The sequence below is a fragment of the Brachycentrus maculatus genome, unplaced genomic scaffold (assembly GCF_059751285.1).
Source record: "Brachycentrus maculatus isolate JH-2025_06_01 unplaced genomic scaffold, ASM5975128v1 h1tg000004l, whole genome shotgun sequence".
NCBI classification, from domain to species: Eukaryota; Metazoa; Arthropoda; class Insecta; order Trichoptera; family Brachycentridae; genus Brachycentrus; species Brachycentrus maculatus.
In genome coordinates, this window is record NW_028280759.1 from 4000510 (window position 1) to 4018877 (window position 18368).

An 18368-nucleotide genomic window follows, 5' to 3' on the forward strand; every position below is an offset into this window, starting at 1 on the left:
ATGGGAGTTGATTAAAACACAAAATAGTAACAGGCATATTTTTACATGTTTCTTGTACAAATGAGTTTCTATTAAAATAGAAATACTTGAGGCATGTGGTGAATATTACGCGTAAAAATAAAATAGATGATATCACAATAAGTTAAAATACATTCAGGGCTAATTAGCTTCTGTTATATCTATTTCCCCATCCTCTTTTGTGATCGTCTTTGTACTCATCGAGGTTTCTTGCTCTTTCTAACACCTCTTGGTCATCTCTTTCTATTTGCATTTCCTGAAATATATTGAACATACATAATTAGCATAGTAAAATAAAATTAATGTAATGACTAGTACTAATTGTTTTTGCTAATAAAAATTTATCGTTTATTTACTATTTTTGTAGAAATCAATTAAATGAAAAAAAAAATTATAATGTGTTATTATTATATTGTTGAGAAACATAATTAACATTTGTGAAGCAAATACGTATATGTATTTCATAATCTGAGTGATACATGCATGTAAGTCAATAGGTATGTTAACAATGATAATAATAAAACCCTTATCCGCACCCCAATGGTGCATAGGGCACTGCTTCATATGAACACAGTGTTATCTTGATCGTTTACACACGAAGGAAAGGTGATCAGCCCTCCGCTTCAGGTACCAGTCCAGGGTAATATTGAATAAATATTACAGTGAAAAAATCACTTATATTTATTTTACCCCCCTGGGAATCGAATCCGGGACCTCCAGAACGGTAGCCGAGCGTGCTGACCATTACACTAAGGAGGCGGACAATTAACAATGGATGTTAACAATAATTTATGTAAAAAATTGAGGTTAAGAAATGATGTCGTACAGAGAATTTAAAAAGCAGGAGCTACAGGGAGAGCAAAATGCTGGAGCTACTGCACTAATTATAATTACTGGCGGTGACAAGAAATATGTTCATATAATTTGTGAACAAAATACCTTTTCTTCCTCTTCTTTATCCTTTACTTTTTCCATGTCCGCTTCAGTTGTTTCTTGCAAGGACGTTATACCCTTATTTGGCTGTGGTCCAGGGAACCTAAAGATTTGACGATATGTAAGAAAAAATTGAATAAGTAACAAAATGCTCACAAATCCTACACTAACAATGTATTTGAAATACCTAGTATAAAATACTATATAAATGCTTAAGCCATTGTTGTCGGGTGGTTTTCCCATCAACCCCAACCCTAACAAGTATACTAATTATGGTTGTTTACTAATCACAAGTAACCGCAAACCCGGTTCTGATCACACAATGTATTTTGGTGTGTCTCTCGTTTTACCTAAAGTAACTTAATATGTATAATGCTTATAAGAGTATCCCGCTCTCTACCAATAGCATGTAAAAGACGCTTTTAAATGTCTCCCGTAAACAATGTGTTATAAATATATGCAAGTAATGTGTCAATAAAAAAAATCATGAACATGTTTCTTTATTACATGCCAATTAAATAAAACATTAATTTTAAAGCAGAACAGGATCTGTCACAAATCTAATTGGTGTAATTAAAAAAAAACGTCATTTAGACTGGAATAAACATGTTTACTTTCACAAAAATTGTATGTTATTATACACCCTGGAAACGAATCTATATTGTCAATAAAATGTCACTTTAACTTCGTATAATGTTAGCAGAGTAAATACATTTGCATAAAATGTCTCTGGGGCTACCAAGATGAAAATAAAACTTACGTTCCTTCCCGGACTCTTTGTTCGTAAAACTCTTCTACTGTCAATACTGGTAGAGCGGGATATCCGAGGCCATAAACAGTTTTTTGGACATCATCTTTTGTGATAATGAAGGGTTTCAATGGTGCTGCCGGTCTCTTAGGTTTTTTCTCTTCAAGATGAGCTCCACCTTTGGAATATAATTAAAAAAAATTACACATAAACTTGATTATCATGGTATTGCAAGTTTATGGTTATAGTAAGGAAATACTAAATAATACTAAATAGTTCTCCTTAAATTTTGTTGTTTCAGATTATATTTGTTAGCCCTGAAGACAAATGGTCCTTTGCGTATGACTCTTAAGTTTAGTTTGGATTATGTCAGGTTGTGGAGTGGAATAACAGGTCTTGCAACCTCGATCAGTTTGCATGTTTGTGTTTCGTGTACTATGTCGTAGCTCTTATAGTGGGGACTGACCAGAGCCATTTTGTCGTAACGTAACACATTACGATGCGAGCATTCGTATAGTCAGAGCGCTCGCCGCGAGAGACGTTACGACGAAATGCTTTGGTCAGTCCCCACCTTTACATCGCTATGTTAGTCAGAGTTTACCCTGAATGCTTCGCCGAAGAGGCCAACACTTAACAGTTTTGAGAGATTTATGGCATCACATACAATAGAAATTCAAATATGGGGTATTGTATACAGGAAATTATACTTTTTAGCCTCCAATATTCTTATATAATGAGCAAAAACTATAAGGAGAAAATTTGGTCAGTAGTGTTGTATTCCTTACGACCAATTTAGTCTGTATTATTATTGAAAAATGTAAACTGTTATTTCAAATATGATTTGAAAATACTAGTTGAAAATTGAATGTAACGGCTTTCTTAGCATAGTAAACAATGGAAAAAATCTTAAATGTAAATAAAGAAAATACATACCTTTCATGTTTTGTTCCATAAATTCTAAAAGGGGTTTTTCAGCTTCTATGCTGCTTAATTCGTCCACTGCTTGGTTAATGTAAGACTTGATTAAGGTAGTAAAATAATCTCTTTTAGTGCTATCATCTATGTTAGGTGAATCCATAGCGGCTTTGAGTGTTTTTAATTCACTTTGCAATTCTTTTTGTTCCTTATACCTTCTCAATTTTTCTTCACGGTTCATCACCTACAAAAGATACAATTATTTTAAAGAAGTTATTCATTTCTGTGGACAATAGATAGAACATAAAAAAAGGTTTTCCAATATTTACTTCATGACTATTGCATCAATTAAACAGATACACATAAGGCAAGGTGACCAGCCATTGGTCTTAATTTCAAACTCCAATCTAGGATAATATTCAATAAATCCGTTCAAACCCCCTTATCCGCACCCCAATGGTGCATAGGTGAATGCATCATATAAACTCAGTTTTATCTTGATCATTAACACATGAAGTAAAGGTGATCAGCCCTCCACTTCAGGTACCAGTCCAGGGTAATATTAAATAAATATGAGAGTGAAAAAACCTCGGACTCCAGTACGGTAACCAAGGGTGCTAACCATTAATTACACTACGGAAGCGGATAATATATTGTTGAATGAAAATATCTAACTTTACTTACTTACTTACTTATAACCCTTATCCGCATCCAATGGTGCATAGGGAACTGCATTAAATTGACGCAGTGTTATCTTGATCGTTACTTACATGAAGGCAAGGTGATCACTCTTGCGCTTCAGGAACCAGTCCAGGGTAATATCAAATTAATATTACAGCGTAAAAATCACTAATATTTATTTTCACCCCCCTGGGAATCAAACCCGGGACCTCCAGCACGTTAGCTAAACACGCTGACCATTACACCGCGGAGGCGGAAAATATCTCCAAGGTAAAAAAATATTAGAGTTCTTCAAAAAGTAGCTATTAACCATTAAACTTTCAAAGTCTTCAAGAGGGTTTGAAAGGTCAACTCTGACGCACAATTGCAGAACTAAAGGCAATTTTGCTTACCATAGCAACTAATCTGGCCTGCTCACTTTGAGTAGCCTTGATTTTGCCTTCAGTTCCAGATTCAGGCTCGGCAGGTTGAGGAACAGAGATTTCTGTGATTCCATAGTCTTTACAACGCTGAATAAAATCTCTGAAAAGACAAACATTAACAATAACATTAAGTTCTTCAATGATAAAGTTATAGAATACAGTAAAACTTTCATATAAAGAAATAAATATATATAATTTTTGACTGTACATACAGAATATTGTATACATATTTTACATCAGGTTTTACCCAATAGCATGCGAGCGGGTAAAGACATGATCTGCAGCTAAAATAGCCAATCGTCATCAAAAGCCTATACGTAGACTTATAAACGTGCCAATAAATTTCTCTTTAGTTTATTACATTACAATAGACGCTCTCTTAACCGGCATCACTTTGACGCTTCGCATTAATGCCTCGCGCCCAAAATACATGCATTTTTGGTACATATTTTTTACAGTTTGCGAAATGTTAATTTTTAATGTGTGAGTTTCTAATACAGAATAAAAGTTCTGTTTTCCTAGTATTTTGAAAAATTGTATTTGTTTTTCTTCCTTGTGAAAGTGTTTTTTAAAATGAGTTCACTACCTTATCTTTTTTCGTTATCCGAATATATTAAAATATATATATCCGAATATATATTGTAACATATATATTCAAATATATATTATAACCGGCTTTTTCGGAATTATAATATATATATATATATATATATATATCCGAATATATATTATAACCGGCTTTTTCGTTGTTCGGCCCTGGGTGGGTACCGTCAAGGCCGGTTAAGAGTGTCTACTGTATTAATAATTGTGGTGATTTTGGTTATGGCATAATTTGTACTCAGTATTACGAATTATCTATAAAACAAAGATATTTCCCTTAGTTTATGATGAAAGTTTAAACTGGTAACTTGTATATTTTCCTTACCTAAAGTAGATTTCTGACACATTGATGATGTCTCTCCTTGGCTGGTTTGTAAGTTTCAAGCTTAATGTTCCCAGTAAAGCGGGAAGAAGTAGGTACTGGAGAGAGTCTGTTGACAGCTCTTCTACGCTTTCATTCGAACTAAAAACAGCACTTAGGGATACCAAACGAGTTGCATTTTCAAACAGTCGCATACTCTTCTGAATATTTTGCTGAAATTAAATACACACAAATGAGCAAAATGTATAAAACATGGTCGGTAAACAAACCTACACTGGTTCTTACACCACTACACTGGTTCTTACACCACAAATCTGCGATATTTCGGCTAACATGAGTCATGTCAAACAAATTAAAAGTACATAAATTAGCAAGCAGGTCTATTAAATAAACTTTTCTAATATACAAATGCACATCGAAAAATGACAATAAATATATTATAACTTTACTTTTTACATTGAAAAACATGACTTGTGTTACAATTGAGGTTATGCTATCTAGGTAAGCAATAAAAACTGCATATACCTGTACGTTAGGGCTGTTTGTGGCTTCTTTAGAATTTTCCACTTCATTGTAAATTTTCATTGCATTGTCAAATACATCAGATAACTTTTCTTCGGGATTGTCGGAAAAATCCGGAATTTCTGACGTTGACGCCATTCCTACGATATTGTTTTGTTTTTCTCTTTTTTCAACCCACGAACCATAGACATGTAAAAAATCCATAGAGATTCAATTCTCAGTGTTGCTACACAAAAATAAAGTGACCATAAAAATGAAAGCTGTACCCTTTCTATGGGGTAAATAGAAAGTGTGGAGAAAACATTTTTAGGAAAAACTGAAAACAGCTATTTTGTTTTGCTGTTACGATTAAATATATTAAATTTTAAGTTATTTTCATGATCTACTTTATTTATATATTTATTGTTATTACATTACATTACTCCATTCGTTTATTGTTAGTTTTTCACTATTGTTTGTATTTTCGTAATTCGACGATATTATTCGATTTTCGGGATAGTAAAAAAAGAATATGTACACTAAGTATAAACACCATGTCATATGAGAATAGTTACAACTGTTTTGCGATATATTAAAATCCTAAAATAATATTTTATTATTTATGTAATAATAAAACCGGAAATAAATAAATAAATTACAAGATGTCCAATTGGGTTACATTCGGTTTAACACATCGTGTTTATGATTGTTTAACTCACCCTTTTGTATTATGTGTCATTAAAATAATAACAAAATTCTTGTCATGAGCATTACGTGTCTACGAGCCCAATGCACAATGTAAAAAGCATTGCAATAAACATTGTGCTAATATATATATATATATACATATATATATATATATATATGTATATATTTATATATATATACATATATATATATATATATATATATATATATATATATATATATATATATATATATATATATTTATATATATATATATATATATATATATATATATATATATATATATATATATATATATATATATATATATATATATATATATATATATATATATATATATATATATATATATATATATATATATATATATATATATATATATATATATATATATATATATATATATATATATATATATATATATATATATATATATATATATATATATATATATATATATATATATATATATATATATATATATATATATATATATATATATATATATATATATATATATATATATATATATATATATATATATATATATATATATATATATATATATATATATATATATATATATATGTATATGTATTCATATGTAAATACCGATTTTGAATAATCAATTTCCTTTCGTAATTGCTTCGAAATAAGCAGAATTTATGTAGCAACTTCATGAAATAAAATTATGATAATTAAATACGACGTACTTATATACAATACAAATCAAAGAGTATTTTTATCTTTTACCCGCATAACCATAAAATACTTCCAAGTTTTAAATTTCTTTTTGGAAAATTAAGTTTTGAATGAAATATTTGGGTTAGGGGGTATCTAAATGTCAATTAAATTATCCATCGTCCGGGATTATTTCATTTATCACTGCACCGCTGCTGTCGATTGGGTCTTTTGAATCTCATTCTATAAAATAAGATTATTGCTCAATATGCATAACTTTATTTATGTAAATTCTATGAGTTCTTTATAAAATACATATTTTCCAATAAGAAATTATACAATTATCATGTTTACATTTTCGAGTTGGACAGCATTGAATTATGCGAATGGTAATTTTTAAAACATAAGATCATTTCAAATCCTTTTATAATTATTTTTTTCCATTACAAGGTACAAGTATATACAAATTTGGATGAGACAAATATTATCATTTGTATTGCAACTGGCAAAAAAGAAAAAAAGAAAATTAAACTACGCAATTAGTAGAATAGTGCGTTTACCGGACATCATTTTATTCCTATCTGATCATATAAGGAAGATGAAAATAGAGATTTTATTTATTTTTGTATGTTAACTAGGAGTTCAAAAATACGTAGATATAATTAATAACGCATATTTATACATGTATATGTAATAGATGTTTAAGTAAAAAAGTACATTAAGTATTCTCAAAAAAGTTAAATAACCCCCTTTTCAATTTGTGCATTTTGAGCTATATTGCAACAGCCATTTCTGAAATATACCAAAGTATGTTCCAGTTACCTTTTTCTGCAACCTGTTGGAGAAAGAATGTCGTGACCAAAAGCAAAACGATGTAAAGAAATGAGAATTTGGAATGCATTCTCCCAGTAAAGGTAATATATTTACACTACACATATAAAATGCGAAAGGTTAAAAAGCAGTTCACGGAATGCACACTGTGTACCTTTTGGTATTGCATATTTGTAGATACATATTTGATTAATGAAATTAAAGGGAAATTAAAATATAACATTTTCATGGATATTTTTTTTCGATGAACGATGTTTTTAAAAAATTCGATAAAAAAATATACACACAAATAGTTAACAGTTATTCAAACTTCATTAACGTAGGTACCTTTAATAAATTTCACATACTGTAAATAACAATATTTTGGAATAAATACAGCTTTCAAATAGTGTCCTAATCAAATTTGATTCACGGCATTGTAATTGTTTGTAGCTTTATTTTTTAATCAAATTTTAAAAATACAATATCTTTCATAAGGAAAGCGTTTATGGTAAAATAAATATGTATTAAAAAATACTACAATGTCCTTAAAGGTAGTTTATACGTATCGAGTATTACGTACATAGGTATTGGATAAAGGCAGCAGTTAGTATTAACGTGCCACTCAATAAAAAGTGTCTCGACCACCAAGAATCGAGAATGTACTGTAGTGTTACAGGCTCTATGTACAACTCTACATTTGCGATATTATTGAGTTTGTACTAAGTACATATCATGTAGTTCTACGCGTACAGTTCAGCCGTGAACACTGACTCATTCGCGTGCATAGTGCGGTCGTTATTGCAGGAATATTATTATTCGCTTATTCGACGTTTAAAGTCCACAAACGTGAAGTAACATTCAATCGTTGAAAGGTAATTTCCTTATATTTATCATTTCCATGTACTATATTTGACTCACTCATTTTCCAAAACTTGTTATAGTAAAAATGATGTACGTTGTAGGATGAGCACAGGGTTATTTACTTTTTATTTGATTTATTCTTAACTATTTATTTTTTAGTACCTACGGCTTCATAATATTGAAGTAATATTTTAGCAGAATTTCCTCTAAATGGTTCAAATAACTTGAATGACAAACAAATATCCAAGGAATAATAATAAAACATTCATTTATTTCATTTTTAAAAATATTATAAAGAGGACATAAAATTGAGATTCCCGTGAGATTCCAATACGATCCAGATATAAATAAACTAAGCCGTATAAAAAATGTTTCTATTTTATGGAAATTATCTGTTTGAAATACGTAATTCATTTAAAATCACGGTACGTAATACTGCTAACTTTACCTTGAAGTCAATTAACGTAGATTCAATAATAAAATCCTGGTGTTTTAGTTTGTAATTTCACGCTGTAAAAATGTAAAATATTAGATACTATTTCCGTCATAATGTCGTATAATTTTTAGTGCTGATGATTCAATTTAATTATTTAAATTTCTCGCTGTATACTGCACTTTATTTTTACTTTATTGTATTGTATAATTATGAATAAACTTCCTGCATTCATAGCCAGTGAAGTGAAGAAGTGCGAATTTTGCAATTTTCATTACCTGAATGAAAATTGTTTTAAACAATATTCAAAGAGGACGGCAAATAAATCTGCAATCGTAGATAGTTTTTTTAAAAATATTTTTCAAATAATATCTTTTATATTTTCAATATTGAGATATATTTTTAAAGAACATAGGTATTGCGTCAAAACCATTTTAGTATTATGAAATAAAATTGTTCGAATCACTTACATACAACATGCATTTTCAGATAACTTGTTTCACGTGAATATATCTGTGTAATGAACGATACCGGATTATGAAATCCATGTGAATGAGAACGTATTCATTCTGATTTTGTGTGATTTTATTACTGTATTCATAACCGAATTGAATTTAAACAGCTAGTATACTGTGAACTCACCAGGTTAAGGTCTATGCTTAAAAAGTAGGTATTGACATATAAAAAAATCCAAATGTTTAATTTTTGCATAGCACAAAAAAACATCATGTTTTTGATTTTGAGGAAAGTAGCGTTCGTATGTTTAAAAATCTAATGTTTTAATCTATTTGAAATTGTACGTTAACAAGGTGATCGATCACATGTTGGTTTTCTCCTTTCTCTTCAGTCTTTCAGGCTTGCACAAACTCCCCCTCTGACCTAGAATTATGTCTACTAAACCTGGTTTAACACTCTCCCTACCATTCATAGTTCACTTTGTGTAATACCACTTTAATAAACACTAAATCGTGACTACCAGTTTCGGAATAATCATTCAATCATCATGTCATTAAAATAAAATTATTACGGTCTGACATTTATACAAAAATATTTACACAAAATTTATACATTTATGTATAAAGTCAGAACGTAATAATAATATTTGAATGCCCTGATGATGGAATGATTATCCCGAACCCGGTAGTCACAAATTAGTGTTAATAAAAGTGGTAATACACAAAGTGAAAGATGAATGATAAGAAGAGTTATATTACTATACCACAAAGTTGACAATGCTTTTAATGTACAAAACCTGATTTAATTTGTTTGATGTCTCGTGCATTAACAGTTGCTTTTCTAACTTACTCAAGCTTGTACGTATACGGGTATGAATCCCCGAGTGTTGCTATTCTCCTTTTCTCTTCTTAACTCATAGCCCTACTTTTTTTCCATTTCTATACCTATATTATGTGTTCCTAAATGTGAGAATCCGAAAAGCAGGACAAATCACTTAATTTCATGCTTTTTGTTGTTGTTCCCAAATAGAGATCAGGAAAAGAAAAAGTATGGAGATATCGTAGTCGTACAGGAGAAAGTGACCAACTACCAAAACGTCAAATAATCAGGAGGGCCATTTAAGTCACTTTTGCTTGGCAAGAAAATAAACATCAATGCAGTTAGTCATTTTTAACAAATCAATATATTATACTTCCAAGTTTAAAATCCTTTGGGATTTTTTTCAGGGCAATATTAAGCTAGTAAGATATCAAATAGTCAATGATCACGTTTTTGTAAAAAATGCATTTCATCACTTTCTCCTGTGTGACTACGATATGTATAAAAAGTACGCCATCAGTGAAATTGCTAATTTTGCGAATGGAAATCATTCGTTTATTCAGTGCAGTAATGGTAGACCTATTATTTAAAGAGCCCAGCTGGGAATCGTATCCAGGACCTCATAAATGACAGCTAATGCGTATAATTATAATGAAACATCAAATCTATCATATAAAAAAATTAATTAATTTGCGTTTGTACGTTTTCATTGCAATTTATTCCTATATACATCGTTTTTTTTTTATAAAACTTTATAACTTTATAAAAAATAATAAAACTCAAACTTTGTATTTAACCACTTTTTTATTTGTACTTTTTTCTTACCAGTTTCGACAAATACCTTATCTTCTTCTTCTTCAAGGATGGATATATACAAGGAAGAAGGCGAGGTATTTGTCAAGGCTGGTTGGGTAAACAGTACAAAGAATAGTGGATAAAAATAGTGGACAGAAAAAGCTATGTGTGTTTTTTATATTTTTTTTATAAACTTTATAAAATGTACCACAACTACTACTATTAACCCTTTTCAGCACCAAATAGTGCATAGGGCTCTGTATCAAATTGATGCAGTTTTTAAGTGAACGTAATTTACACGAGGTCTTTTTAACCTTATCCGCACCAAATGGTACATAGGGCACTTTACAAAAAAGTGAGGTGCATTTATTATTTACCTTGCTTATTATTATTATGTTCAAGGTTTGTAGATCATTTGGAGGATTTTCATTGCTTCTAACTTGAAAAAAATATGTTTAATTTTAATCTGTGTATGGAACAGGAGGGGTAATCTAGTGTGGGACAATCAGGAACTTCTTAGCATTTGCTTATTGCGGTGCGCAGGGCACTGCATCGCATCGAAGCCGTTAAATTAATTGTTAATTACACGAAGGCAAAGTGATCTAAACTGCGCAAGTCCTGAGCAATGTTAAATAAATATAAGAGAAAAAAACAATTCTTTTTTATTTATAAAAAGATTGTGTTTTTATAACTTAAATATTTCAATTTCATTATACACATTTCTGTGAGTCTAAGCGGCTCATTATTAAAAATAGGTATTAAATTGTGGTAGAGTGGGTTCGAACCCAGAAACTCTGACTCAAGAGATCGCGACACTAACCACAACCCGATACAATATTACATTGGTTTTGATCCCCTGGGAGTTGAACCCGGGATTTCTAGCGTGGTAGCCACATACGCTAACCATTACGTCACGGAGGCGAACGATACCACATATTATTATCAGAAAATATATTAATTTTTATTGGGAACAGGATATGTTCTGTTATGTTCTGTCATCTTTTTTGGGATGACGAGTTGGATCTCATTCGGTTTTCACCGGTCAAACCCACTTAAAATTTCCTGCGCACTGATAACGAAACAAATGAGCGACTTAATACGGCTTATTTGTTTGGCTCTTTCTTCGCGGCATTCAATGGCCAATGAGATTAGTTACAAGATCATCATATCCTAGTTGCCAACTGACATTGTACTGCGAAGATCATTTTGTTATGTATCCAAATTGTAGGTGTGCCGTAACTCAATTTCCAGCACAAAGGTCCGCGAGAAGTACACTGTGACGTGCGTACAATAGAGCACAATAGCGGACAATCAGCATACCTACTGACCTGCATTGCATACTGAACTCGACACGTATCTACTGATCAAAAAAACTGAAGTCATCTCATTTATACGACCTTCATTGCTTACGCTATTACTGCAAACAACAAAAAATACTATAGAGTAAAAAAGCTACACAGTTTTCCCACATAAATTTTATTTTATATTATTTTTGACATTTCATTTGATATTTTTTGATATTTCAAAAATAGATGGAGAATAATATGAATGTCTGGGCATTTACGGGGCTCACGACCATCATAGGCTGGTTTAAGTGATCACTTTACACACGTGTAACATTCACCAATTCTACACATGATGGAATTCTACCACACTACTCGAATTCTTGAAACTTCTAGATATAGTGTTCAATTTCGAAACAAAGTGCTTGAATTTACTAGAATTTCACTAGTTTGGACTGGTTTGGACATGTGGAACGTATGAGTGAGGAAAGAACTGATAAACAAATTTGTGAGACGAATGTAGTAGAAAAAAGAAGCAGAGGAAGACCGAGGAAAACTTGGCACAATTAAGTATGTCAAATACTTGAAAGCGCTTGGGCCAGGAGTCGTAATCGGGTATGTATGAGGAGATGCATAAATGTAGAAGAGGTGAATAATGTTTGCACAGACAGAGTGGTGTGGCGTTCGATTCTATCTGCCTACCCCTGCGGGGAAGCGGCGTGATGGTTAGTTAGTTAGTGTCTGGACACACTCAAAATGTTTTAAAATAATATTTTCGATAATTGAAAAAATATTTAAAAATTATCCACTATTTTCTGGAACATTCTTTGAAGTATTGGCCAGTTATTTATATCCTGAAATCGTACCTTGCTATGGCCGCCATAATTTTTATAGCGTGCAGGGTCATCACCCTCTTACATCGCTTCGCTTCAACGGAATACCTTACAAAGTTATGATCGCTGTTACAACCTGCTCCTGTGACGACCAACCTCCGATTCCCCTAAGGAGTTCACTGACTCGTCCACTTTAGGGAGACCAATTTATTTTACGGTCGAGTGATAATTGTTGCATAAATTCAAAGCTTTTGTCGCAATCGGCTCATCGCGATCGTGCATACTAATTGTTGTTTGTGAAATATTTGATACTTAAATAAACAATGTTCCCGTTATTCAAAATTCTATTGCGAATCAGATTATTATGACTTCAATTTGACGAACAGCGTCCGCATCAACTTTGTTACACTTCGTTTTTACTTATGAATAATGAACGTAGTTTAAAATATTGTTCTTGCTATATGTCGCTCTCTCCTTTCAACAACGTCATACATAAAAAAAAACTTGATTTTTCAGGAGATCGTTTTTAAAGTTTAAAAATATAATAAATGTATTAAAAATAAATATCAAGCCACTTATTGAACTTTTTACTGTGCAACAGATCTTTTTAGGTAAAAATCTGATGGTTTTTCCTCCTTTTCAAAAATATTCATTATATTTAGAAAAACTATTAAACAATACCCTTTCTTCAAAATGCAAAAACAGCACTTTCTGCCCTGTAGCGCTTTTACTAGGATATAGTACAACAAATATGCCGCTTTTACTGGGATATAGTACATTTTCTGGGCATTCCGAAAACATACAAAACTGAAAATTGACGATTTTTGATATATGACGTTGTTGAAAGGGGTGAGCGATAAAGTGATTTGTCCGCCTCTTTAGTTCAGTGGTAAGTTCATTAGATCACCATGCTAGAGGTCCCGGTTTCGTTCTCCAATATTTATTTAATATTACCTTAAGCGCTAGGCTGATCACCCTGCTTTCATAAAAATCAAATTACCATTACATCAATTTGATACAGTGCCCTATGCAACGTTGGGCGAGGATAAGGGCCAGTAGTAGTATGGTTGGAAAGTACACAACAAGTAAAAGCTCGAGGGTTAAAAGGGTTGCTCGAGCGTTAATTTAAAAGAAAAGATGTAGTAATACCTTTAAATTCAGTTGATTTTATGACTTTATTATTTCTGTGAAAAATGTATTGATTGGTGTTTTCGTTCATTTGTTTATTTGGACACTAGTTGTTTATACATTGATCCAGAAAAATCGTTTTGTTGACTATTAGACAGACGCATAAAATTACATATGTTTAAATGATAAGCCTAATATTTTAATTATACATATTTATTTCCATTTCGATGTTTCAGCAGCATATTTTTTTGAGACAAACTTCTAATGCCTACCTTAATTCGCCTCCGTAGTGTACAGTCTGTTCACAGTTATTTTACCTCTAGTTTTTTTTTGCTTTTGTTTTTTTTTTATTATGTGTTTTTATTTAATTATTTATACTGCCAAATAAATAATAAAAAAAACTACAAGTAAAATAACTGTAAACAGACTGAAGTGAGTATTTAATGCGTTTGGCTACCATGCTGGGTGATATGTATAAGATTTTTTTGTTGCTCAAATATGTTATTCATTTTAAATTATTCCCAAGCTGGTACCCGTAGCGCAGAACTGATCACCTTACCTTCAGAATAAAGTCAATGTTTCGAAATGAAATCAGATCATTAAATGCTTATATTATAGTGTAAGTAAACCCATCGCTAAAACATGTTTTTTTTCTTTCCAGATATCGAGTTTCAGAAGGTCTCCGACTGAGTTCATTATGCCTTACGAAAAATTGATCACATAAAATACAATAAACAAGCACAACATGGCTAAATGTCAAAGGATTTTGGTTTTAGTACTTGGATTAATTTTGTTTGCATCAACTGCGAAGGCTTTTAATGGCGACAATTTCGAGTTGGAATGTCCGGATGAATGCGACTGTCACTACTTCAGAATCAACTGGGTGACGGACTGTTCCGAGAGCAATCTGACAGATGTCCCCTACGATGAGTTGAGCCCTAATGTTTATATTCTGGACATGAACGGAAACAATGTCACAGCCCTTAAACCTTTCCCCAAGAATATAAAAATGCGGAGGCTGCAGATAGCCCATAATCTGCTCACGAAGATAGAAAAGGAGTCTTTAGAAGGGTTGGACTATCTGATCGATGTAGATGTTTCAGGCAACAGAATAACATCAATTGATGCTGATGCTTTCGAGTAAGTCAATACTTTATTTACTGTTTATACTTTTTTATTTGAAGTACCTTAAATGAAATTCCGCAAATAAATTATCGCTTGGAGAATATGTTATTATATTCAATGCTTTTATCTTTTTTGCAGCAATCTTTTTGTACTATAAAAGTATAATTAAATTACACGTGCGAAATTGCTTTACCCACATATTCGCATTGTAATAATTAGCAACGTAATGCGATAAAGTTGAACGCAAACGTGTTAGAATAATAGGAAATAAAAACAATATTTCTTTCTCTAATACTTCCTTAATTCATCACACATCATGCCATTGTTCTCGTTTCTAGTAAACCCATATATTTTTATGACCCTGTTTATTGCAGTTATTCTTAGTGCAGTAAAAAGTATTGAGAAAATCAATAAATAGCTCAAATTAAATAATAATAATATTTTTTTTTCTAGGGATTGTCCAGGATTGTTGACTATCGAACTACAGGAGAATCCTCTACAAACCGTCGAAGGTCCCTTCTTAATATCCAAGTCATTGCAATATCTCGATATCAGTTCCTGTACATTGACCACCCTTTCTTCGGAGTTCTTCGTTAACCTGACTGCACTTCATACCTTGGATTTATCCAATAACCCCTTAGTTTCTCTCGGTCCTAATACGTTCGACCCGCTGAATACCTTGGAAACGTTAATTTTAAATAATTGTGGATTGACGGAAATACACGAGTTTACATTTTCAAACTTAGGGGTATTGAAGAAACTCGAACTTGTTCAAAACAAGCTGACGGACATCGAATGGCCTCTAATTTTGGGAAATCTTCATCTTTTAGAGTATTTAGATTTGAGAAATTCAAGGGTAACATATATACCGGAGGATTCGTTCATTAACACTACTTGGATACGAACATTAATTTTAGCCGAAAATGAATTAACAGATCTAGACGTATCTGTAACGCTAGGTAACAACCTTCCTCATCTCGATACATTAGATCTATCCAATTGTCATCTTCAAGGTCTTATATCAGACTACGCATTTTCAAATTCAACAAAACTGAAAACTTTACATTTATCTGGAAATTATTTGAAAGTGACAGATTTACAAATGGCGCTGGAGCCATTATTGAGTTTAGAGAAATTATTTTTAAGAAATTGTACTTTGAAACAGCTTCCTGATACATTTAACAAATTGCGACACCTGGAAGAACTCGATATATCGCATAATCCATTGGAAGATGCATTTACGAATTTGTTGGCACCGTTAGAGAAACTAGAATATTTAAATATGGGATACAGTAATTTGTCATTCGTGGGTTCCGACACATTTTCAAAAATGACCTCTATGAAGAGATTGATATTATCAGGAAACGAATTAAATTCGCTGGAAGCTGGGTTGTTTGGTAATTTAAAGCAGTTGGAAAGTTTAGAACTAAACAATTGCGGTCTGCGTAAACCAATAAACGCTAGCGTGTTTTTCAGCAATCTAACTTACACGGAACTGAAGGAATTGAAGCTTGCCGGTAATCCGTTAATAATTGTAAGAGATATTCCACTTTTTCCAAAACAGTTATCCGGATTAAAAATCCTCGATTTGAGTAGGTGCAATCTCTCATCCTTACCAGATAATGCATTCCGACTGAATGGAAACATAACGGTGCTAAATTTAGCCGAAAATCAATTCACTTCTCTGCCGGGAAGTTTGAAATTCTTGCAACTATTACCCAGTCTTGAAAAACTCGATCTTGGAAATAATAATCTGACTACGATATCACCCCAAATATTTGTGAAGAACGCTAAGATTAATTCTTTACGTTTGGTGGGCAACCCGTGGAAATGTGACTGTAATGTGGCGGAGATGTGGGATTGGGCGTCGATGGTAAAGGGAGATTTGAGTATTCTAGTAGGTTCGAAAACATCCCCGGACGACTTTACGTTGAAGGGTGCCAAACGCAAGAAGAGTTTGCTTTGCTATTACGAGGAAACACAGATTAAAGAATTCGCGAATATCAACCATACAGTTCCCGGAAGGAGACCTTTTGTAAACCCGCAGAGAGAGTTACCTAGCGCCAATAGAACCTGGGCTAAGTACGTGAGAGAGTCGGGTTGTGAACCGGTGGTGCGTATTCTTAGGCCTTCACCTTTACTTATGTCAGCCACTTCTCTACAATACCAGGAATCGGGAAATCCAACGTGGATTTTAGCCAGCCTCGGGTCGTTGATAATTGTGATGGCAGCCATGATTGTTCTTTTAGGAAATCGAAGAAAACTGAAAATTCGATTCGCTAAAAAATCTTTAGAACAAAATACGAGTAATGAAACTTTTTAAAAATAAGATGAAGCCAAATTTAATATATCCAAATGAAATTCTAATTATGTTACATATGTAGTAAAATATTCAAATAGTTAATATGTGCATATTTTTTTCAGTATGGATTACTTCCAAAAATAACACGTAGGCTAGTAATACTACTTTTAAATGTTAGGGTGAAATTGTGTGTGTATAAATGTGATGCAAATAAGACTGGAAAAAGAAAAATAGTTCCACAAGTAATTAAAACAAATGTGTAGAATGACAGTGAATCAATGATAATGTAATTAACGATAGTCAGAGATCATGTCATCGACCACCAACTATAAATGTTCATGAAATGAAAGTTAGAATCAAGACAAGCTTATTCAGCTAAAATATTTATAAACACTTAAACTTTTCATTAAATTAAAAAAATATATTTTACTTGAAAGACATTATTGTTTTGTTATTATTAATAAAAATGTATTTATTATTTTATTAAACCTGTCTTACTTTGATTATTTTATATTTTGATTTAACAATAATAAAATAATTTTGTATTGCATTCTTTCAATTTTCTTAAGTCCGTCCTAAAAAGTATTATAATTTTAATTTATATGCTAAATTATTTTGTATCTATGTGCATATAAACGTACAAACCTTGATGTGAGATTTACACTTACTTCAAACCCTTATCCGCACCCCAATGGTGCATAGGGCACTGCATATAAACGCAGTGTTATCTTGATCGTTAACATATGAAGGAAAGGTGATCGGCCTTCCGCTTCAGGTACCAGTTCAGGGTGATATTGAATAAATATTAGAGTGAAAAAAATCACTTATATTTATTTGACCCCCCCTGGGAATCGAACCCGGGACCTCCAGAATGGTAGCCGAGCGTGCTGACCATTACACTATGGAGGCGGACAAAACTTACAATACACTTACAAAACTAGAAATCCTTAATGATAACTCTTACAATATTTCATTCATTGAATGGTCTGTA

The 18368-nt window shown here is 31.9% G+C and overlaps 2 protein-coding genes across 10 annotated transcripts in view; one reads left to right on the top strand and one right to left on the bottom strand.

The window, feature by feature from the left end:
• LOC148313975 (uncharacterized) overlaps positions 1 to 17927 on the top strand; it is a 101516-nt gene extending 83589 nt beyond the window's left edge. For 4 of the 9 annotated variants that reach the window (XM_088277702.1, XM_088277668.1, XM_088277693.1 and 1 more), the window contains 3 exons: positions 7338 to 7443; positions 14612 to 15090; positions 15529 to 17927. In XM_088277702.1, coding sequence (XP_088133828.1) covers positions 14696 to 15090; positions 15529 to 17398 — 2265 coding nt within the window. In that variant the 5' untranslated portion in view covers positions 7338 to 7443; positions 14612 to 14695 and the 3' untranslated portion in view covers positions 17399 to 17927. Of the gene's footprint in view, positions 1 to 7337; positions 7444 to 8076; positions 8215 to 14611; positions 15091 to 15528 lie in introns of those variants that run through there. The other 5 variants (XM_088277684.1, XM_088277719.1, XM_088277676.1 and 2 more) reach the window with 3 other exon arrangements.
• Positions 25 to 5323, bottom strand: Tap42 (immunoglobulin binding protein Tap42). Its single transcript, XM_088271160.1, has 7 exons — positions 5165 to 5323; positions 4643 to 4851; positions 3688 to 3817; positions 2633 to 2858; positions 1712 to 1877; positions 958 to 1054; positions 25 to 274 (listed from the first exon to the last, which is right to left on the bottom strand). The coding sequence occupies exons 1-7, from the start codon at positions 5297 to 5299 to the stop codon at positions 164 to 166; spliced, it is 1074 nt and encodes a 357-aa protein (XP_088127286.1). The 5' UTR covers positions 5300 to 5323; the 3' UTR covers positions 25 to 163.
• Positions 17928 to 18368: the final 441 nt, after the last annotated feature.

Bases quoted from the DNA above. Each gene is read 5' to 3' on its own strand.
- Tap42 (XM_088271160.1), bottom strand. From the start codon at position 5,299: ATGGCGTCAACGTCAGAAATTCCGGATTTTTCCGACAATCCCGAAGAA. The intron at 4,852-5,164 runs GTATATGCAGTT...ATTTAATTTCAG, and splicing joins CAAACAGCCCTAACGTACAG to CAAAATATTCAGAAGAGTAT. The intron at 1,055-1,711 runs GTAAGTTTTATT...TCAAATCTTTAG, and splicing joins CAAAGAGTCCGGGAAGGAAC to GTTCCCTGGACCACAGCCAA.